The following is a 23,898-nucleotide window of genomic DNA, read 5'->3' as shown; positions in this document are numbered from 1 at the left end:
TGTGAGTTTCATCCATATTTGTGAAAGTATTATACAGGTTTAAAAAATATTTTTTAAAATGTCCATAAGTATATCATATTTATACCTTGTTTCCTCCACAGGCATTTGTAAAGGATGTGCATGAAGATTCAATAACAGTTTCGTTTGAAAACAAGTAAGTATTGCTGGTGTTACACCTATAAATGGTAGAGTATCAAACTTGCATTTATGTGATTAATGGAAATATGACACTGTGTAGAGTAGCATTTTTTAGATGCACTAAACTTGCTTTTAGGGTGTTTTAAAATTATCTCCAGTATCCACTATCTTTTGTTATTTCTATATAAATGCATTTAATGGTTTAAATACTTTAAAGTAAAAAACTTTAGTAACATAACTATGCTGGGAAGTATTGAATTCACATGATTACAACCCGTGTTCAATAAGTCAGCAGCTGTACCATGATTGTCTCTTTCTCACGTGAGTGTCTTAGTTTTAGAAGATCACATTATTACAAAAGTTGTCCTATATAGATCAGTGATGAATACAGTTCTCTAATCTAGAAATCAAATTCATCCAGTCTCTGTTAAAGAAATTGAAAATTAAAACTGTACTTGGACTGAATCCTGATCAAGTTTTCGTAATCTTTGGTAGAACCAAAGAAAAAGAAGAAACAGGCTTGTTTTAAAGGAAGGGGCCAAATGTGTTATGAAATGTTTTTTAACTTGTGTTTCTAATGGTGGGGTTAAGACCTGTAACTGTAATAGAATAAAAACTGCTACAGAATGATTTCAAAAGACTTCAGGTGACATCAGGCATTCATTTAGGGTGTTTAATGGTCACTTGGATGTGTGTTTTTCTTACTATTTGTACAGTGGATCACATTACCTTTAATATGCACAAAAGCTCCACAAAATTTAAAAATGTAAAATTAACGGATTGAAAATATTTCTGATTTCTGTTTGTAAAGAAGATGAAAATGTTGAGGCCATTCACTGTGTTTTTATTTGTAGCTGGCAACCAGAGAGACAGATACCATTCCATGATGTGAGGTTCCCACCACCTGCAGGCTACAATAAAGACATCAATGAAAGCGATGAAGTGGAGGTGTGTGTCTGCCCCATTAACAGCACTGGGTTTGAGGGGTGAGAGAACTTGGTGTGAACAATGACAGCCAAGCCATTGGAAGGTTTGCTTCCATGTGATGTGCTGTCACCTTCTTTGGTTCCAAGTACTACATAAAACACAATGTCAAGCACGTCATGTAAAACAGATTTTGACAGTTGTAAACCACACAAATTTGATGTACCAAAAATCAAACAAACATGTAAAATTCCGTGTCCCTTGACCTCCATATGAAGTTACAAACATGCTGGTTTACAAACATGGTCAGTGTTTCATTGATTAGAGATCAGTCCTTTAGCAGAACTGAATTAATTTAGAAATGATGCTGAACTGTAGTTCTTCAGCTGTAAGTTAATAATGTCTCTATTATAAACAAAACTAAGCTGAATGAGATAATTTGCATTATATGTGTGTGTACATAAAATATAGAAATGTATGTGTAAATAATTACAGGTGTACATAGACAGATTGGTATTAAAGCACCACATACCTAAAACTTATTTTATAAAGTTACAAAATTTATAATTAATTTAAAGAAAGAGAACTTTGAAGATTTGCATTTTTCTTGCATGCTTTGTAGGTTTAGCTTGATTTGAAAGATAGGAAAATAGCAAAACTTCTTTGGTGTGAATGTGGCTGATACCAAACATGTGCTAAAGAAGGGTAGATGAGTCCTCTCTTTCGCTCACAGGTAGGACCTCAAACCTACACACAATTAGAAATATTGTTGATTAAATATTAACAGGTATAGAGTCTGAATTATCTCTATTCTAAGACTGAAGAAATTAATGCCAGCAGATTGTACAGATAAATAATGTTGTACCCAATGTTGCAAACGTAATTTTATCGCCTCTCTTTTCAATGGTTAGGTCAGCTGTTACCTGTTTGCTGTGCTGAGAGACTTTATGTACTAATATATTTTGCTGGATTTTGTTCCTGTAGAGTTCCTGATCATATTGGTGTCAGCTTTTGTGATGTGTTTCAACAGTGTAATGTGTGTGTTTTGTTTAGGTTTATTCCAGGGCAAATGAAAAAGAACCCTGCTGTTGGTGGTTGGCTAAAGTGAGAATGATAAAGGGTGAGGTAGGAATATGCATATATACATATATCTATTTTATATTTATTTATACTTTATTTTTCTTCTATTTATTGTTGTGCACAGTGTTTTTAATCTCTCTTCATTTTTGAAGTGTTTCTTGATTGGGACAGTTGCAATTACCATTAACCTCAACCTGAAAAATCAAATTTGACTTGTACAGTTAACTTTTCCTAAATAATGTAATGGTCACTGTTGTTATAAAATGTATGGCTTGGATGATTTTATTATTTTTATATCAGTTCTACGTAATAGAATATGCAGCCTGTGATGCCACATACAACGAAATTGTCACAATTGAGCGTTTGAGATCTGTGAACCCCAATAAACCCGCAACAAAAGATACTTTCCATAAAATCAAACTGGCAGTTCCTGAAGATTTAAGGCAAATGTAAGTACAAGCATTTCTTTATAACTTCTTTCAAAATGTTGGAAAATGCTTTTCTCCACTCTTAACTTTTTAAAATTTTCATATAAGAATATAGAAAATGCATATATTGACGTGGTTGTACTTTAGAAATAGAAAAGATCTTTTTAAATTGCAGTTTAGTCTTGGAGGAGGAAATAACTTTTATTCAAAGTTTTAAGGTTTGTGTATGATACAAGGTAAGATTTTTATTCTTACAACTGTTCAGTGATATTCACAGATTAGTATGAATCCTTCTTTGTTAACTTTTATTATTTGTTGATGGCTCAAGGAATAGTTGTACCACAGTCAAACTTCCAGAGCACAATACAGAACTAGCTGATTTTCTCCTAGAACATGGACAGCTCCAAAAGATTGGTACTGAGTCCTCTTCTTCACCTTCAGATCACTTTCTGCTTCTTTTGAGATGCCTGTTATTGCCTCAGTGTGGAATGAGCTATAAATTCAGATTAGACTGAAAGTTTCTGAAGTTGATGTACACAAGTTCACAGAGTAGCGAGTGGGCAGGGGAGGCTGGAGAGGCCAAACACAGCATGAGATGAGCACAAGGTCATTGAAACGCTGCAGTGGTTACAGTGAAATCACATGTTGTGCTGGGTCATGATATGTTTGAAATTTTGGACTTGCTCATTGTAATGACTAAAGCTTTTTAATGTAGTTTTGTTGAACTTGTTTGTCATTTCCTAGATGTACATATAGGAAATTTCTGAAGTATTTCTTATCTGCTCATGTGAAAACAAATGAAAGAACAATGAGTACAATAAATGATAACTGAATAAAATAACACTAAAAATGTGAGCTTGGAAACCTTTATTCACATCCTTGGCATTAAGGAATTAATCTTTTTGGCTGTTAACCAAAAATGCAGTGGTTATCATTTTTAACTCTGTAGCATTTTTACTTCTAGGTGTGCCAAAGAATCTGCACATAAGGACTTCAAAAAGGCAGTTGGAGCTTTTTCTGTGACATACGATTCTGAAAATCACCAGCTTATTATTTTGGTAAGTACAAATGCCTTACTGTACCATGGGCACTGATCTCTTTCAAGAGTTCATGTGTAAACCACTCTTTTCTTTATTAATGATTTAGTCAATCAACGATGTAACAACAAAGCGGGCAAATATGCTGATTGATATGCACTTTCGAAGTCTTCGTACCAAGTTATCCCTGATACTGAGAAATGAAGAAGCCAGCAAACAGCTGGAGGTATGTTGGTTATTTTCCCTGAAGTAATTTGAGTAAAACAGATAATAAAATAAGTCTTCATGCATTTCTTATCTGGTAGGACTTGCTTTGGAGTTAGTGATATTGGAGGTGTGAAACAAAAGGCTGATGGAGGTGTCAACCAACAAAGATGTTTACAGTTATAGGGCCTGGTTTTGTAAAGGCCCATTTTTATCAGTAGGGTTTTGTGGAGGATTAAATACAAATGCAGAGACAAACATAGACATATATTTCTTTCATGGTTGGAAGCAAAGAATAGTTGGCCATTGTTGCACAAATAGTGCCACATATTTGATAGCCTTAAAAATAGATGGCAGTGAATATGTCATAATACTGATGTGGACTACAACTGAATCAAGCAAAATAATAGTGAGCCTGATGTTGTTAAAGTGTACGAAGGGATAGGTTTGTCTGTAGATAAAATGTTAGGAAATAATCTTACAGCAATACAGCTTCTGATATTCCTGTGACTGGAGAGTGGGTGTTGACTGGCAAGAAGCTTGAGTCATACTTGTCCATGGGTTAAAAAAAAAAGGTAAAGGAGTAGGCTAGGAAATAAGGGGTTCTTTATACATCAGAATTAATATTTCTTCACATGGTTTTTCTCCTATCTACAAATGAGAAAAAATAGCAAACTTTTTAGATTCACTGTCAAGAACCAGAGGTACCACTGAAACTACTGTAATTCATTTCAATATGGCTGTACACCTGCAGTGTTACTGCAGAACCAGGTTTCATTCCCACCCCCCGCCACTCCCAAGGGTTACATCTATTTGGTTTTAGTGTGAAGTGGGATGTCGTGTAGTAGTTCAGGCCTCTTGTATCCAGTGGGTGGTACTCACAAGATGATCTTGCTTCTATTCTCTTTTAGTCTCTTGGTTTCTGTGTTTTAGAGCTGTAATCCAAGTTTGTTTGGGTCTTGATTTTTCTCAAGACCAAGAAAGGGCCCATTTTTCCTCACTGGTGTTGCTTGAGCACCCCACTTGTAGCTCTTCAGTAATCATTCTTCTTTGTCTTCCTCCAGAACTGACAATTGTGGGGGCAGTTTACCTCTTGAAGTGCGAAGTATTATTTTGGAGGTGGGAAGAACAACAGCCTCTTTAGAGCTAATTCTTTCTACGTGCCCCCACAAATACATGCACCAACAACTGTTTTCATTAATTCCTTTCCCAACTAATCTTGGATTCTTTGTAACAGTGAACCTTTTGCTGCTGTCATGGAGTCGAATTTGATTTGATTCCCGCTAGAAAACGATTATTGAACTTCAGTTTCTACCTAAGCAGTACTTAAATGAAGGTTGTTAGGCAAATATGTGCAGTTAAAATGTGCATGACAAAAGTTGACTGGTGTTTTTCATTTTGGCATTTGTGTTTCTTTTAGATAGAATGAGTTTCATCCAAAGCTGAAAAGAAAAGCTTCAGATAGTAAAAATCATTCTCCTGATTTCTGCTGAGACGCAGACATAACAACAAACTGCACATGTCCATCTGCAGAGAAAATATTTAGTGAAACTTTGGGATTTGCTGCATTATTAATAATAGTTCACTCTTTCCATCTAATAAACCTTTTTCTGTGACTTGTACTCACGGAACTTCGCAAGTCTGCCAGTTTTTTTCTTGCTGTTTTACCTTTCTTGCTTTCTGAGTCATTATCACTAGACCAGCTCCTTTTGTTCCATTGGGGTTTTTTTCTTTCTATCTGTTGTACTTTTTTCCTGCATGTTAGTGTCTTGACTTGCACAGCTCTGCTTCTCAAATGAGGCTTTTAGAAGCATCATGTAAAATAACTGATTGCTTTTTGTTTACATTCTTTCTCAGTGAGTGTGACTTAGTTCTTTTTGTTGTTTGGTTTATTTTTGGTTTTTTCACATACTAGAAAGCCAAAATTTACAAGTGTTTTGCATTGTGGTTTGTATTTTATTATATCTAACTAGAATTCAGACATGACTGCTGTGTGGGTATTAATACACTGTTTGCATAGTTGTTTCTTATTAATATATTGGAAGGAAGTAGGAATACAGAATTTTCAGTGTTTAAAAAACACTGTAATTTATAATCTACAGAAAAGCTAATGATATTTTAGTGCAAGCAAAATAACTATACTTCAACTGTAATAATCAAAGTCCCTACTGATGTAGCTTCATCTTTTCTATGTATCATAGGTAGTTTTGTTAAGAACTGGTCATTGTCTGGATCATCCTGTTCTCTGCTCTCATTTGATTGTCTATAACAGATGTCAACTTGTAAATCAACATTTGCATTATCTGTTAGAATGTAGAACTGTGAGAATTTAAAGTAAATTTTACTTTGCAATTTAGTTACTAAAGTTCTTGATAGAACTGAATATATGAAGTATTTCATGACACTTGGATATTTATACTACTCTCTGCTGTAGCCAGTTCTTAGTGACTGGTTTAGCACAGGATATTTATCAGCAGCTTTAACAGGAACAGTTCAGAACACAGTACCAGTTTAGCTGAGACAGAACAGGACTTGCTGTGTGCACTTCCTTGTTTTCTCAACCTCTGTAGGGTCTCATGTTGCTGAGGTTAAACCACTAATTTAAAGTGTATTTATGTATGTCTTCACAGCAGTTACAGCTTTGATTGTGATGCAGGAACACATATACAATTATATCATCTTTTTTCTTCCTTCCAAGAGCTCTTTTCTTAATAGATTATCACAGTTAGAAATTGTCTATCTTCACTCAATATATTAAACTATTGTTCCTGTGTTCTGCTCTGCTCACACTTTGAGTTCTTCTGTCTTGGTACAGGGGTGATTCCTGGATGAGATTCATAATTTTTTGTTCTCTGAATTCACACAATGTATTAGTTATACCTTAATTTTTGTGTTGTCATATATAGGCATGGATTCTTCATTTTATTTTTAAAGTACAGTAGATATCCACATATTGCTGTTTTCTGTATAATTTTTGTGTTAGTGATTGTCTTTGCTGCCACCTGTTGAAATTGGTGCAGTTTTTTTCTCAGCGATCATAAGGTTTGCTTTGCTAATCAGCACAGAGACTGTTTTACTCCCTTACATGAAGTCAGTCTTACCTGGTAACACCTGATAGCTGTAGCTGTTAAAGGGTAATTGAAAATACAGAGGTGTCAACACAGCTAGAGGCCAGTCTTATGTTAATATTTAAAAGACTTCTGAAGGAGACTTTTTTTTGAGCAAAACCAAGTGCATTAAAATAATTGATTAAATAAAAAGTAGGCAAGGTTCGAAATTTGTGTTGATGTGTCTCTCCAGTGTGCTGACAATGAAAGTAAGCTGACATTTTATTTTTCTGCAGAGTTCTAGGCAACTTGCATCACGGTTCCATGAACAGTTTGTTGTACGTGAAGACCTAATGGGTTTGGCCATTGGCACTCATGGTGCTAATATTCAGCAAGCAAGAAAAGTCCCTGGAGTGACTGCCATTGACCTTGATGAAGATACTTGTACATTCCATATTTATGGAGAGGTAAGGTCCCTTCTTTAGCTTTTCATAAAATACCTAAAATAAACACATAAAGAAAGAAACAAGCAAAACAAAATACCTTGGGGAAATTGAGTCTTGTTCCTCTCATATTGTGTATCTATTTTAGGATCAAGATGCGGTGAAAAAGGCAAGAAGTTACCTTGAATTTGCTGAAGATGTTATACAAGTTCCAAGAAATTTAGTAGGTATGTCAATTTTGGAGGCTTAACTGCGTGGTAGGAGGGAAAAATGCCTTCTGAGAACTGCCTTACACAAGCAGCAATGTACTGATGTTTAAATACAAGGTAGAGGAGTTTCTGGATTGAGCCAAAGAATTAATTACTTCTCCCAAAGATGTCCAGAAGTTAGTTCAGCTGTAAAAGAGATGAATCTCTGGTCTCATATTTTCCTAGCATCTTTTGAGTCATGTCTTTGACTTGCATTTGTCTTTTTTTCCTGTCCTTTTACATTTGAAATACAGTTTGTTTAGAAGCATCACTGTGGGATGAACTTGTAGTTAAGGTGTACCCAGTGATCAAGAAAAAACCCCAAAGACAATCTAAAATACTTCCATTTCCAAACGCTTTAAAAACAAACAGCCCTCAAGAATTTTTTTTTCTCAAGGACTTTTTAAATCACATGCAGCCGTTGATGCTACAAAGCAAAAGTACATAATTTCATGCAGTGGGTAAGAACAGGGAAATACTTTATGGTACAACATGGCACTGACAGCAGATGCTTTAATAGGTTGTCAAGCAGTGCATGAAAGTTGGTGTTGAAGCACTGTGAAATTTTGCAGTGGGACAGGTTCTTAGAAATGTGGCAGCTCAGCTCTGTAATTGGTTGAAAACAGTGGTTTTCCCTTCCCTATTGCCTCCTGATTCTGCTGGTGATAAAAAGGATAAGCTGCAATCATTATTTTAACTTGAGGTCGTAATGTTTTTGTTTCTGTTCAGAATTTTAGAATTACTTCTGTTTTGGCAGGTTTTCATTTCCACTCTGGTTCTTGACCTGGATCCTTTAGAATATAAAGTTGACTATACACTGTGGTTTGATAATTTGGCTTTTAAAATGTCTAATAGTATGCTATAAAAATGCAGCAGGCTTTTTTCTTTTTTTTACTCTGCTGAATTTTTTATGTTAAAAATGCAAACTGCCTTTTTCTACTTAATTATCTTTTAAAAAATTCAAATGGAACAATAAAAAAAAGAATCCTCACTGAAGATGTTGCTCATTTTTATTCTTTTTTTTTTTTTGTAAAGTGGTAAGTTTTTTTGCTGAGGTTGGAAAGAACTAGTTTTCGTTTTCTTTGTCTGCTTCATAAGATAAATGCCTGTATTACTGCCATTGGAGTATCAGTTATTTCCATTTTTCTTTGACTTTTTAGTGAATTATAAACTACTGTGAAACATCTCTAAAAAGCTCAGTTTCAGAGAAGAGAATTTTACATCTGTCTCAAACAGTATCTTTTGTTGTATCAGAAAACTTCAACTAAATTTTTTTTGCTTTGTGCTCTACACAAAAAGTAGTTACAGTAAACGTTTTTTTTTGTTGAATATTTGGAGTGGAAACAGCAATGTTTGTAAATCACTGAAGTTATTTTAAACCTACTAAAGCACAGCCAAATAAGCTGCATTTCTGTAATCAGTACATGTTATAAGTTAACACCACAAGCTTACATAGACATTTTAGTTTATAGCTTATTAACTAAAATAGAGGATTTAAGGCATTTTGGACAGGTTGTTACACTGGTACTTAAATATTCTTTGTCTAAATAGAGTAAAGAAATACTCAGAGGTTTGGGGGAAAACCCTAAAGGTGGAATGTTCTGTGTGTTCTTTCTATAGGAAAAGTAATAGGAAAAAATGGAAAATTGATTCAGGAGATAGTGGATAAATCTGGCGTTGTAAGAGTGAGAATTGAGGCTGAAAATGATAAAAATATTCCACAAGAAGAGGTATGTTTTCAGTTAATACCATTTCTCTATGTATGAATTGGTGGTTATATTCTACCCAGTGATAAATTAACTTCTTCCTTATATCTTCACAGTGGTAAAATAAAGTTTTGATTAATATGTGTTTTCTAATTAGTTCTGTCTTCTATTAATACTGAGGCATATTTTTGTATAAGCTTGGTTTGTCTGTGTTAGAAAAAATGTTTTTGTGAAATTTTTTGGTGATGTACCTTCTTAGAGATTACATCTTAGTCCTGTTGGAAGCAATGACACATTTTCCAGCATGTACTAGGCTGTAAATCAATATATATGAAACTTGCTGTTTTCATTCACTAATCTACTTTGAGTGTGATCTCTTAGGTTTTTACCTGGTTTCATTTTCTATTAATAATTTCTTGTGCTTTGTGTTAAAACTCTCTTTTTAAAAAATATTAGCTAGATTCACCAGAGCCTGTAAATTGTAACCTAAAGTAAAACAAGCACAAACAACGTGAAAATCCAGCTTTGCCCAGGAAGGCTCTCAGTCTTGTAAAGAACTTTAATGAAATCTTGAATTTTTGTGTGGGCCTGAAGACAAAAATAAGATTCAATAAATAGGCACTTCTGATGCTTTTGTATGGCTAAAATTGCTTGACATGGTTACCAGTGCATACTGTTAGTAGCAGGCATTGCTATACCTTGAATCCAGTGCAAAAAGCAACAGCCAAGTTTTCTTAAATGCCTCTTTAAATCATTTGACTTGTGATCTTTTAATAATTGATAGTGTGAGCTAGTTATTGCCTGTTTAGTAGAAATTTCATTGCTCTTTATTAGGTTGTATTAAATATTTATGAAACCTAAAATACCCCAGATAATAAAACATTTCAATCAATGATGCCTGTGGCTAAAGGATTTCTAATGTTCATAGAAGTTAGTGATGAGGTTTCTTAGGACTAGAGGACTGTATATATTATTTTTCCTTGTTACTTAATGCAGATTTGTAAGGTCTAATATTAGGGGATTTGTATGTTAAAGAAAGGTGGAAGGTGGTGGTGGGGAAACAAACAAGACCTAAAAATCAGAGACAAAATTACAGACTTGCCACTCTTGGAGAACCTCAGCATATCATGCTGTTACTGTTTTTCAAGATATTTGTGTCTCAAGTCATTTCACTTCTGCGGAAAACCTTTGGGATGCAATCTTGTAAAGGGTGTGTGTACAGTGGAAATTAAAGGTGTCTTTAGAGGTAATGAAGAGATGGCAAACAGTATTTGAAGTAGTTCAGTAGATGTAACCAAGCTCTGGTCTGCAGTGGCACAGACTTCAGCAGCTGAGTGTTTGAGATACTCAGGTTCACTTCTTTAGTCCAAAGTGAAGCTTTTACTGCCCCGGTGAGGCGGCAGCTGCTGGAGTAGTCAGGTCATTCAGCACTCAGTGGTTCTGCATGGTCTGTAGTCACACCTCTGAAATGCTGTATGGACTACCTTAGTGTCAGGAATTTTGGTGTGGAAATTGTTCTATTGCTAAGGTTTACTTGCTTTCCACACTCACTGTGGCCCTTTTAGATTTCTTCGCATGCTTTGGCTGCCTAAGTTAATTTTTAGGTATTTATCTCCAAATGTCGTAATTTCCTTTAGAATTTTCAGCTTTGCATTTTCCATCTGTTTGTTGGATCACTTAGCATGCTTGAAAGGTAAAAGAAATATAAGTTAAAAATTGTTACCTGAAGTACTAACTGTGTTTTTGAATATGTTTTGGTTTGCCTTTCACGAATGTAAAGCTCCTCAAGAAGGAAGGATCAAGTTTTGTTTCATGACATGATGTTAATTTGATTTACTTTTTAAAAAAAAGATCAGAGGTAGACTAAAAGAACCTGGTATGAGAGAACAGATGTGATCAGCAAAGGTGGTATTAATTTTGAAGGGAGGAAACATAAAGTGTTTTAAATTGCTGTTTTTCAGTTGTTCAGAAAAATAAAAGTTGGCATTGTGATGCAAATTATCTAAATTTCCTTGTTTAAGAAAGCCCTTTTCATAAAGGGAGTTAAACTACATGATCTAGTTAATATCACAATTCAAATATAGTGTTACCTGATTCATTTTTCGATTTATGCTTATCCATGTTGTAAGACTTGTTTTCAAATTTTACAGGAATATGTTTGGTTATTTTGAGAATTCTATGTCTAATCGATAACCGTGGACTGCTGTTACTGTGTTTTAGGGCATGGTACCGTTTGTGTTCGTGGGGACCAAGGATAGCATCACCAATGCAACTGTTCTTCTGGATTATCATCTTAATTATTTAAAGGTGAGGATAATGATGCTGCTTTACCACTGAAGTTTTTTAATCAGTGGTAACAATGTGACAATCAAAATCTGTTTGGTCACTGAGGCTGTTGAATAAATTGGTTTTGTAACAGGTTTTCTGTCTGAAAACAGAACAGCTTATTTAAAAAATACTTGGTCTGAAGGATGGGGTAAAAACCAATTTTTTTCAGAATGCAAATTACAGATGAGTAAGAAAATAAGAAATCTATCTCAAAAAGTACTTCCAACTTTATATGCGAGTAGTCAGTCCCTCATGGAGCTGCAAAGCAAGCAGTGTTCTCTTGCAGGATCTTGTAGAGAGTGAGCATTTTATGCAAAACCCCTAAACTACTTTTCCTGTAGTGGATTGACATTTCATAATTATGTTTTGTAGGTAAGTCAGCTTTATATGCAGTGTTTGCCTCTTGGCTTCAAAACTTCCCCAGTAGTCTGCAGTGGTTGATGCCTATTGTATAGGGAGCAATAAATACAGCACATTATTGCCTATGGTTACAGGTGCCCAAGCTTTGATGGCAGGGTCAGATACTAAGAGGAGGGACAGCTTTAAGTTCATTTAATTAAATGTAGTCTTGCGTCTCTTTTGAAACCTTCAGACCATTCAGGATTTGATACATGTCCAGTCACACACAAGTGTTCATCAGTGTATGTGATAACTACTGGATGGATTCTTACCTTGGAGGTTTTATCTTGGTCTTTTCATCCCATTTAATTTAAACACACAAAATGTTATTCTCTTAGTGGCTTGTTGCCCTGTGATTCAGATCAATGTCCTGCAATCCACTGACAAGTGGAACGGACTCATTCCTTTAAGGTTTCTTTTGTTTTTATGCCACCAGGCAAAGGTTATTAAGGAAACTTTTTGTAAAAGATACATAGTAAGGCATCAATGTCAAATGTGCTGTATCAGCTCAGAGTAGATAATTTCTTTATAAAAAGAAGAAAGCAGACTTGGCTGGACTGACTGTTTGGAGTGAAGTTTGGGGATCTTGAGAGGAAGGACAAAAACTAATATCCACACCTCCAGACTCCAGGAAAGTGGACTTTGGCCTGTTCAGGATCTGGTTGAAAGAATCCCATAGGATACGTTCCTGGAAGGAAAACAGGTTCAAGAGAGCTGGCATCATGATACTTAAAGCATCACTCTCTCTGAGCTCAAGAATAGTCCATCCTGATATATAGGTGGTCACACAAAAGTAACAGGAGGCCTGCAGGGACCAACAAGGAGCTTGTGGCAAAATTCACATATGAAAACCAAGCATACAAGGGGTCAAGTAAGGACAAGTGACTCCTGAGGTCTATGAAAGCACAATGTGAGTCTGCAGGGATGAGTTTGGAGAATCAAGTCCATCTGGAGTTGAATACAGAAAGGGATGTGAAGGGAGTCAGGGCTTTTACAGGTTTATGGGCAACAAAAGGAATACTATAGAAAATGCAGGCCTGCTGCTGGATGGAGTAGGGAACTTGCTCACAAAAGAAACAGATCAGGTACTGGATGTCATCTTCAGTTTGGCTTTTTATTTATAAGACTTGCCAGGGCTGTGATACCAATGGAAAAGTCTGGAGCAATAAACACTTAAGTCTTTCTAAAGTAAGGTCAAGGTAGGGAATGTCTTGGGGAGGAGGAGGAAGGGGTGATACACACAAGTCAGTGGGACCTGCAGAGATCTTGGTATAACAACAAAACTTAGCAATAGCTTTCTCCCCAATTTAAAAAGAAACAAAAAGAAAAGAAAAAGAAAAGGTGGCTTTGATGTTAGCTAGACAACATCTCAAACTGGCAAAGGTACTCCATAATGTGTTACTGTATCTCCTTTACCTCATTATGTATGGTGAGAATGCTTTGTGCTGGCTGCCTCCATGGCTCGGTTACAGCACTTTGCTCTCTATGCTTTTATGCTTCCTCGCATCCCTGTTCAGTATTGTTACATAGAATTTAACAGTAGGGTAACCACTATCCCTTTTTATGAATCAATACTCTTATATCATAATTGTTTAATAACTTTGATATTTGTTATATGCAACACTGTAAGAAGCTTGTGTTGAGATCTGAGTGCTTTTTCTTGATACCTGTTTTAAATAAAACTAAATTTGTGAAGTGTGCCACAGGGAGAATTATATTGGCAGCAAAAAGATTTGAACATTTGAAAGTCTTTTGGTAAATGATTTATTCTCAGAGCTGAGTTACTGTTTGAGTATTAAGTAGGTGATTAGTTGCAATACTGAAGTGCTCTTGCTTTCTGAGAGCTGCATGTCTGCACACTCAGATGATTAAACAGTGGTTACACATGACTTGCTGTGCTTGTGTTTGCGTAGGAAGTGGACCAGCTGCGTTTGGAAAGATTGCAAATTGATGAGCAACTTCGACAGATTGGAGCTACTTCCAGGCCCCCCCCAAACCGCACGGACAAGGAGAAGGGGTACATGACTGATGATGGCCCCGGGCTTGGCCGAGGAAGTCGACCTTACCGAAACCGAGGGCACAGCAGGCGCGGTCCAGGCTACGCTTCAGGTAGGTGTCTAAAAGTGCACTTAGAGTTTTAAGAGTGGACTGTTGGTCTCTTGATTTCTTGAGAAAGAGTGGACTTGGAATCAGAGCTGTTAAAACAAAAATACAGTTAATATTGAGTATTAGCATTTGAAGATTACATAGGGCTTTATGCTTAGAAAATACTCTGAAGCATAGTGCTCTCCTATAATCTACACTTACTACCATGCAGTTCCTGTCTCTTACAGCATGCTTATGTCTTCTATGTTTTGGAGCATATGTAGTTATTCCCTAACTCTCCAGGGCAATGATTGCTATTTTATCTTTATTTTGAGAAATTCCTTAGAGTAAAACCTTGGTTGTCCTTTAAGCCTGTGTAAGGCTGTCTTAATATAAATATTTGTAAGTGAAAAATACCGTGTAGCTCAATTTAAAGAAAAGCTATTCTCCTCGTATTAAATTGAACTTTGATGTTTTTACTGGAAGACCATAGTCACCAAAATAGTGTGCTCCTCTCTGAAACCTTGTATAATTCATTAATGAATAGTTTTCCGGATTGTGCTTCTTCGGAACAGTCTGTTACTTCATTATCCATAATGTAGGTCAGCTGGTGTTTGTCCTGACCAAAAGGCTTGGAGTGTGAACTTTATAAGACAATTTTAGTTTACATTCTACATAATACAAAATTAATGGGTTTGTGCTGTTTACTGGTGTTAGAAGATGTGAACTCACCTTGTTGATAATATGGATTTATAGGGGGGAAAAATGGGGAAAAGAAAAAGCTTTTGTCAGTGAAGTTGATCTGTTAACTGGAAAACTTATAATGGTTATTTATTTTGGATTTGGTACATTTCTAGCATTCTAACTGTGTTCTCTGCTTTTGTAGTCTGTTACAGGCTATTTCATGATGGAATTCTTTTTCTTTTCATAGATGAGTTGCAGTGGTGAGAGAAGACAGGTTATATTCAGAATTTTCAAGTTTAGAAATATGAAGGAGTGTAGGCTATTAGTCTTACATTTTACTAGACTTACTACATTTTATGGTAGACTCAATCTGTTTATAAGCTGATAACACCAAGTAGCATTGTGTGGCACACTTAATTATTTAGCCTCGAATACACAACTTACTTTTATTAGTGTCTGTCTTGACTTTTTGAAGAATTAATATATATTATGCACCTTTCTATATTATGTATTTTGTAGAGGTTGGGAGGCAAAAATTATCCCAAAACTGTTAATTAACAAAAAAAGAAGAAAATTTTTAAATATATACATTTTTCATTCTACTATAGTAACTTCATGCTAAGCTACACTGGCGTGTTTGGATTTTTTTCATCCTCTTGATAGGAACTAATTCTGAAGCATCAAATGCTTCTGAAACAGAATCTGATCACAGAGATGAGCTGAGTGACTGGTCAGCAGCCCCGGCAGAGGAGGAGCGGGACAATTACCTGCGCAGGGGAGACGGGCGGAGACGTGGAGGTGGTGCCAGAGGCCAAGGAGGGAGGGGTCGTGGAGGATTCAAAGGTAAGTGTCAACTTAGTTCTGGAAGAGGGGTGATTTTTGGAATCCTTAAGCAAACTCACTTCTGTCAGCCTCTTCTTTCATCACCTGCCCCAACGTCCTGGGCATCCTACGTGTCCTCTCCTGATTTCTCTCCACTTTGTAAATCATTCAAATTGAGTATTTTGTTTCAGATAAGTTGAATGTTGAGCACAGGGGAATAATCCTTTTTGACATATTTTATAATCCGTATTACTTATTCTATTGTCCATATTCATATCTTCTTGCATTTGGTTTTCCTGCAACAGGATAAGATTGTACTTTATGTGTTCAGTGGAAAGGACCAGGCAAAAATAAGATGGAAGAACTTAAATATAAATATATATAAATTGAATATATAAAATTTGATCATGTGTTGTTTTGTTATATTTATTTGTTTAAACACTGTTGTCTGCAACTCTGCTTATTTCTTGAATTTTTTTTTCAAAGTATGGGTGTTGCTTAATTGAATAAGATTTTTTGAAAGAAGGTAGTGTGATGCTGGTGAGCCATTAGAAAAAACGTGAAGATTTTAAACCTTACTATGGTTGATTGTGTCCGTCTGTAGTTAATCATTTTGAGAAGTGGGGGTTTTTTTTCGGTCAGTAGATAATCTCTTTTAAACTGTGGTGGTTTTAAACACTGGTTTTGTCTACCACCTGAGAACATTTTTTAATGATTCTTGGTCCATCATTTAAGAACTGTTGCTATAAATTAGTAATAATATTTGTTTAATGTTCATGAGACAGAAAATTTTGATCATATGTCCTTGATTAATTCTTCTTACAGGAAATGATGAACAGTCACGAACAGACAACCGTCAGCGTAACTCAAGAGAGGCAAAAGGGAGAACAGCAGATGGATCTCTTGAGGTAATTTTGCTCATATGGGAAGTCTGTACTGCTTAAACTTGCATAAGTGTCATATAGTTACATTACAGTCTTCAAGGCTGAGAGTGACACAGTAGCCTTGTGAGTCTTTATTCCTTAAGTCCCTATTCATATGTAAAAGAGTTTGTTACAAAGTTACACAAATGCACAGGAATTTCAATAGATCAAGTTGTGTCAAGATGTAACTTTGTAATGTTCACTTAGTTCTGTGTGGTGAAATACTGATCACAGGTCCCAAAGATTTACTAACTAGCTCAATTTCAGTCTTTGTTCCTAGTAACTTTCTGATTTTAACTTCTGTTTGTTGCTGCACTGTGTATTATTGTCTGTCTCCCGTGTACCTGAGGGAAGAGAATCCTTAGCAGTTTGTATAAAGTGTTTTGTAGCCAGAATCTTCAGAGTAAGAAACATTAAACTTCAGAAACTACCTTACTACTAAATGAAACATTTGCAATTGAAGCTATTCAATGTAGAAAGTAAGATAAACACACACATTGAGAAACTATTCAATTAATATATTGAGATACCTTTTAACCTGAAATTTTTTATAGCCTTTTACGAAGATATTTCTACATTTTTTTCAAATGTTTTCTTTCATAAAGTTACCAGGCTGATACTTTGTATATATGTTCAGTTTCCCCACATGGAAACTGTTCTTGCTTCAAATGGTAACATTCAGACTTTCTACCATCTCTTACCATGTAGGATGAGTTATGTTGGGAGGAAGAAATAATGAGCAGCTGCAAGCTTCTGCCTTTATGTAGTGTTACCAGGAGTCACAGCTCCAGTGGGAGATGGAGGAGACTCTTGGTTTGGCTTTAGAAAGCCTCTTTAAGAAAGGGACAAAACAGAACAAGTGACCAGATGCTTAGTGTTCCCAGTGGGAGTCCTGAACTTACAGGTGTAGTAATTGAATGTGCATCTGAAATGCAAACAATTAACATGGAAAACAAATATGGCTGTACAAGTTTTATAGTTAATCAGTAATTAACTTACCAATTTTGAAGTAGACATTGAGGAAATGTGGTGCTGAAAGAAAAACCCTAAAGCACTTAAATCATGGGGGTTTCTTTCTGTTGCTCTGAGATTTGGATGAATTATATTTTATAAGAAAAAAAGCACTTGTGTGTTCTTGAAACCTGGCTGACAAAGTTGTAGAAATCTTGTAGTATTTCAAGGAATAAGTATTTACTCCCCTTATAAGCACAAAAATTTGCTTTCAACGTGGCTTTCTCGGATTTTTTTTATGGTCACTTAAAAAGGCTGCAGAAGTCTTTTGAGTGTATTAAATGAAACTTTTTTCAGATGCAAAAAGGGGCTCAGTATGTATATATTTTTTTTTGCATGTTAGAAAAGCTGCCATGAAATGATGCAGTGTTTTTGGGGGGGCTTTTTGGTAAAGAGAGTAGAAAGTTGAATTATTAGAAGTGATACAATGTTTCAGAGATACATCTGATATTAGTTCTTCAACTTTTTCTTGCACAACACTGGAAATGTTTTTTTGAGCTTCCAAGGCCAGGTAGATAGGAAGCTTTTTGTTTCAGGGGTTTTTTTAGGTCCACAAGTATGTGGCATTAAGAGAAAAGAATTCATGCACCCCAATTTCAGCTGGAGACATTTAACAAAGCCAGAAGGGTATGGCACTATTTGCTCCTCCCAGATGGCCAAGGGGTGGAGGAGAGGAGAGTGCTTTATATAACTCTGAATTGTTCCAGATCAGAATTGACTGCAATAATGAAAGGAGTGTCCACACTAAAACATTACAGAATACCTCCAGTGAAGGCAGCCGGCTGCGCACGGGTAAAGAACGGAGCCAGAAGAAGGAGAAGACGGACAGCGCCGATGGTCAACAGCCGCTGGTGAACGGAGTCCCCTAAACTGCATAACTCTGAAGTCATATTTCCTATACTGTTTCAGTAATTCCTATTCCATGTTAGAGAAACTTGTTAGGCCAAAGACAAATCGTAGGCAAGATGGCGCAGGGCATGAAATGAACATATGTTCTCTGTTAGCCTTTTTTAACATCAACAGTATGCAGTTGTTTTCAGAATAAGAAGTTATTCAAATATTTGCATAAAAATACCTGAACTTCCGAAAATCGCTTCCAAGTACATATTGCAGTTCAAACTATGAAAGATTCTTTTTTTTGTTTGTTTAAAAAATACAGAGCTGTGCATTGGTAAACTTTCTGTTCAGTTGTACCATTTGAACACATCGGGTCAAATTCACTGCTCAATTTCAATTTTCAGAATAAATAGTGTTTGCAGTAATCAAATTGGCTTCTGTTTTCAATCTAACTTACCAGTTCTTCATGAAATGCTATGTCGTTTTATGTCCTGTGTCAGTTCACATTCTGGTCCACCTTTTTCAATATTTTGGTGGATCCTGAAATATGTGTGATGTAACAATTGTCATTTTCATTAGCAAAAAAGTTGTATGATCTGTGCCTTTTTTATATCTTGGCAGGTAGGAATATTATATTTGGATGCAGAAATCAGGGAAGATGAGTTGGTAACACTAAATGTAAAATATATGTAGCAATCCTTGTCAGACGTTAGTACTTTATAGACAAGTGCATGCTTTCCATAATTTTTTCCTTACATAAACATTCAGTTAGGCTGTTATAAGAATAGGAAATTTATTTTGCACTGAAGATTTGGCAAATAGTGTTATTGAAAAAGGGGTGTAATTTTTTTCTTTGTAGGCAGTACAGAAGCTTTTTTTTAAAAAAAACTAAAAAAAAACCAAAAACAAAACAACAAACCTTTCCATTGTGGAAAACTAAAAAACTCATTGTTACTGAGGGAACAAGTGTAACACGTTCACAAGCTCGTAATGTGTGCCTGCTATTTGGCCAGATGACCAGCCTAAAGCATTGATGGTTTTCATTCTCCTAAAGGTTTTGAATTGCTTACTTTAATTTGGAGGCTATTTCAGGAGAGGTAGGAAAAAAGTCACCACATGTAATGCCCTGGGAAGTACAGATACAGTAGTGGGAGATAGTGAAGGTAGAACAAAAGCTCATCATATTTTGAGGTACAAGGTCCTAATTGCCAGGCAGTCTGAAGGTGTCACAGAATTTGATCCAAAGTACAGCTGTACACCAGGGAATGGTGGGAAGTGGTGGGAGGAGCTGTGCTTTCTTTCATTTCTGATCACACATTAAACTTACTGGGCACAACTGCATAAGGACCTTCATTTTAATCCATTTTTGTTCAGATTATTCCAGAAGGAGAGCCACTGTTTATGTACAGAATTGTACAAACTTGACCTTGCCTCTGATGTATTTTGTGAGTTTTGTTTCTTTGCTTTCTTCATTCTTTTTATTTTCCTTGCATACAGGTGAGCATACTAAAACTGGCAACGAACTGCACATGAATTAACAAATATAAAAATGTCTTAAAAAGTATTGCCAAACATTAATGTTGATTTCTAGTTATTTATTTTGGGAATGTATAGTATTTGAAAACAGAAATTGGTACCTTGCACACATCATCTGTAAGCTGTTTGGTTTAAAATACTGTAGATAATTAACCAAGGTAGACTGACCTTGTAATGTAACTGCTCTTGGGCAATATTCTCTGTACATATTAGCTACAACAGATTGGATTTTATGTTGACATTTGTTTGGTTATAGTGCAATATATTTTGTATGCAAGCAGTTTCAATAAAGTTTGATCTTCCTCTGCTAACTGATGTTGATGCAATCCTTATGAATGATTGCTTTTAAAAAATCTCAAAAGAAGTAAAGAAAGTATTTCTTTCTTTAGACTTTAACTGTAGCCATTGTTTATTTACACATTTTAGAAAAGTCAGATATTATGAATTTTCAGAAATACGGCACAATGCTCAAGAAGACAGAGTCTCCTCATGGAATGGTACAGTACCTGTTGAATGGTCACACTGCACACACTTTCCTCACATTCAGTGGCTGAGTTCACTAAGGTGCTAACTAGGTTAAATGTGAAATTACTACACCACAGTCTGACTAATTGGCTGCATTCCATTTTCAAGTGGAGTTTGGGGTTATGACATTTTTTGGTATTGGTGTGCTTAACATATATCCCTTTCCATTCATATTCTAGTGGTTTTAAATGTTATGAAATTTCAGCAAATTGAACTGTGAATCTAAATGTACATTTTTATTTTGAAAAGTCATGTTGTTACAAAACTTGAAAGTGCAACAAATGTCTGATGCTTGAGTTCAGGTCCGTCCTATTGGTAACTATTATAAAGTATGGTCTAATAAATTAAAATTATTTTTAAAATAAAGTTCTTTGAAAAGAGTGAGAGGTATTTGTGAATCATGCCAAAGGCTAAATTCAGTAGAGTTAAGCTCAAAGCCTATGAATTAACAGATGCTTATAAAAATAGAAAATTGGTGTTTCTTTTCTTCACTGAATGCATTTTAATGATGGTGGGGAGTTAAGATTTTCTGAGTTTTTACAACTTTGTCAAGGAAAAATCTCTTTATGCAGCTTGTTTGAAACAGATAAAAATCCCATCTTTATGAGCAGTCATGACTTCTAGAAGCAACTAGGTTTAGTTTCATGACTACAAAAATTATTTGAACTAGTTACTGGTTAGTTTTTTCAGCCATTGGTGTCTCTAATATTGAATATTGGGCACTGTGCTCTATTTCTGCATCCAGAAAGGCCATTAAGTACTGTGGCTATGGTACTGATTGTAGATTCTGCTTCTTCATAAGAGCACTTACTGTGGAAAGAGATTTTACTGATCTGCAGTATATCTCTCTGCAAAACCCTTCAGTGTTGAATAATAAAAGGGAAAATATCAGCTTCCACTGGGTATTCCTGAGTCACTTCAGGAACCCTGCTTTATGGCTCTGCTAAGTGGAATTCTGTACTAATCCACCAGAGAAAAGAGGGGTCTCAACTATTTTTTTTGTCTTGTATATTGTTTTTTCTATTTCCAGGTAGAGCAAGACTTGCAGTGAAATACTGTGTTAAGAGGCTGGGGGGATGTGTTACCGATTCTGGCAGCTACAGTTTTTTACAAAGTGACAGGCTCAACTTGTTTCAGCAGTAGCATGTAACAAGCTTGTTTGTCATCTACTCGAACATAACAGTGCTTAGATTTTCATCCTAAAAGGTGCTTCTCAGAGAGTCTTTTCCGGACATACGTCCATGACAGTCGGCATGACTGGGACTTCTAATACCTTAGTGGTGTAAGGCAGCTTTGTCTGTGTTATGAGAAGTGAGGTTAGACCTGCAGAGTTGGGTGTCCTGAATAGATTCCAGTTTGATCGACCATTTTCTCCTTGCCAGAGTTTCGTTAGACTTAAGCACAGTGTGGGTTTCAAATCACATTTTTATGCTGTGATTTACAACAACAGCTCTTCACCCTTTGGCATCACAAGTCTTTGACAGAGGACTGCGGATCTTTTGCCTGCATCAGGGGATGAATCTTTACTTCTAACAATTGTTTTAATGTATCGCACATCTGCCACTTGTGCTATCACAGTTATGAAGGTCATTCATCTCAAGCAGTTGGAGGTAGAGACAAGTAATTGCCACTAAACCACAAATGAGTCAGTTGCAACAATTACTTTTTTTACTTAGTTTAAAAATTTCTTTACAATTGACTTCAAAGCAGTAATTTTTGTGTGCTTGGAGTACTGTATGGAAGGGGATAATAAGAACAACCACAATCATAGGTAATTTTGGAATCATAGGAATCTTCTGAGGATTCAATGTGTTTTCTTATATTTTTGCACTGAATATAAGAAACTGGTTTGGAATGAAAGCAATTAATTGAAGGCAAAGAATAATCACATGGATGTAGTCTGTACTAAGAACTGACTGTTGCATAAATTGTATAGCAAAGAATGATTTCAGGTGGTATTTGGTTTGGATGTGCTTTTTCACCCAGTGGACTCCAGCCGAGCCTCAGGTGTAACTGCTGTTGCAGAAAGGAGTGTCAGTAGTCCTATATTTAATAAAATCAATTAAGAGTTCAACTTTAAATGTGGGGCAATTTTTTGCTGATTCTTAGCAGTCTGAGAAGTCCCACATTTGTGTCCCATCAATGCCTCTCACTGTCTGCAGTGTTCGATGAGATAAATCATCATGGTAAATCTTAATTGTGTGTTAAGTCATGTGCTTCAGGAAGTGAAAACTGTCTGTGGTGTATTAGACATCTCTTCAGTGGTACTGAGAATGGCTGTGTCTAGAGGCTGGATATAGAATGAAACAATGAAACTGAGGATACTCTATATTGTTGCTTATTGTAGCAAGCTAATGCTGCATACAGATTAGGTTTAAGAGAGCCACTCTTTAAATGAAAATTAACTGAAGGAAAAATTAACATTTACATGTGAATGTATAACTTTTTTTCAAGCTCACATATCTGTTCAGATGGCTATTGTAGCAAACAGCAGCTACTTTAGACAGTTCATCTGTTTGGAGAACTGCTGATCTGGGGGCATCTGCATTTACTTTACACTACTGTATCTCTTAAAAACACTGCTCCTGGTCTATTTAAGAGCTTTTGCTTAGTAAAAGGAATGGAAGTAGTAGAATCCTAGAATGCTTTGGATTGGTAGGGTCCTTAAAGATCATGTAGTTCCAACCTCCCTGCCTTGGATAGAGACACTTGCCACTAGACCAAGTTGCTTCAAACCCCACCCAGCCTGGCCTTGAACACTCCCAGGGATGGGGCATCCATAGCTTCCCTGTGCAACCTGTGCCAAGGCCTCACTACCCTCACTGTAAAAAACTGCTTCTTTATATCTAGTCTAAATTGACCCTCTTTGATTTAAAACCATTACCCCTTGTCTTATTGCAACAGGCCCTGCTAAAAAGTTTGTTGTCATCTTTCTTGTAGCCCCTTTACCACTGGAAGGGAGTCAAAGGTCTCCCCAGAGCCTTCTCCAGGCTGAAGAACTACAGGTCCCCCAGCCTGTCTTCACAGCAGAGGTGTTCATCTCTGATCATCTTCATGAGCCTCTAGACAAGCTCAAAAAGGTCCATGTCCTTTAATCTGGGGGCTTGTGGTTTAACCTCAGCTGGCAACTCAGTCCGTTCTTCCCCCTCCACCCTCCCAGCAGGGATGAGAACTGGGGGAAGAAAAAAAAAGGGTAAGAATTGTGGGTTGAGATAAGAATAGTTTAATAATAATTGAAAGAAAATAAAATACAATAATAATAATTGTAATGAAAAGGAGTGAGAGAAATTAAATCCAAGAGGAAAAAGTGGTGCACAATACAATTGCTCACCACACCCTGAGCAGTGCCCAGCCTGGCCCTGAGCAGCAATGGGCGTCTCCTGGCCACCTCCACAATTTATATACTGAGCATGATGTTCAGTGGTGTGGAATGTTTTGTCCAGCCTGAATCAGCTCTCCTGGCCATGCTCCCTCCTGGTTTCTGGTGTACCTG

At 36.1% G+C, this 23,898-nt stretch overlaps 1 protein-coding gene across 6 annotated transcripts in view; it reads left to right on the top strand.

Annotated features, from left to right (window-relative positions):
- Positions 1–20,191, top strand: part of FMR1 (fragile X messenger ribonucleoprotein 1) — a 28,097-nt gene extending 7,906 nt beyond the window's left edge. For 3 of the 6 annotated variants that reach the window (XM_071569075.1, XM_071569078.1, XM_071569072.1), the window contains 14 exons: positions 102–154; positions 993–1,086; positions 2,116–2,187; positions 2,443–2,591; positions 3,535–3,628; positions 3,717–3,833; positions 7,155–7,325; positions 7,450–7,528; positions 9,170–9,279; positions 11,476–11,562; positions 13,896–14,091; positions 15,415–15,594; positions 16,399–16,481; positions 18,215–20,191. In XM_071569075.1, the coding sequence (XP_071425176.1) occupies positions 102–154; positions 993–1,086; positions 2,116–2,187; positions 2,443–2,591; positions 3,535–3,628; positions 3,717–3,833; positions 7,155–7,325; positions 7,450–7,528; positions 9,170–9,279; positions 11,476–11,562; positions 13,896–14,091; positions 15,415–15,594; positions 16,399–16,481; positions 18,215–18,376 (1,647 nt within the window). In that variant the 3' untranslated portion in view covers positions 18,377–20,191. The remainder of the gene's footprint in view (positions 1–101; positions 155–992; positions 1,087–2,115; positions 2,188–2,442; positions 2,592–3,534; positions 3,629–3,716; positions 3,834–7,154; positions 7,326–7,449; positions 7,529–9,169; positions 9,280–11,475; positions 11,563–13,895; positions 14,092–15,414; positions 15,595–16,398; positions 16,482–18,214) is intronic. The other 3 variants (XM_071569076.1, XM_071569074.1, XM_071569073.1) reach the window with 2 other exon arrangements.
- The last annotated feature ends 3,707 nt before the right edge of the window (positions 20,192–23,898 follow it).

The sequence above is a fragment of the Pithys albifrons genome, chromosome 14 (genome assembly GCF_047495875.1).
Source record: "Pithys albifrons albifrons isolate INPA30051 chromosome 14, PitAlb_v1, whole genome shotgun sequence".
NCBI classification, from domain to species: domain Eukaryota; kingdom Metazoa; phylum Chordata; class Aves; order Passeriformes; family Thamnophilidae; genus Pithys; species Pithys albifrons.
Note: the sequence above shows the minus strand (reverse complement) of the source record. Positions and strands in the feature narration are given on the sequence as shown.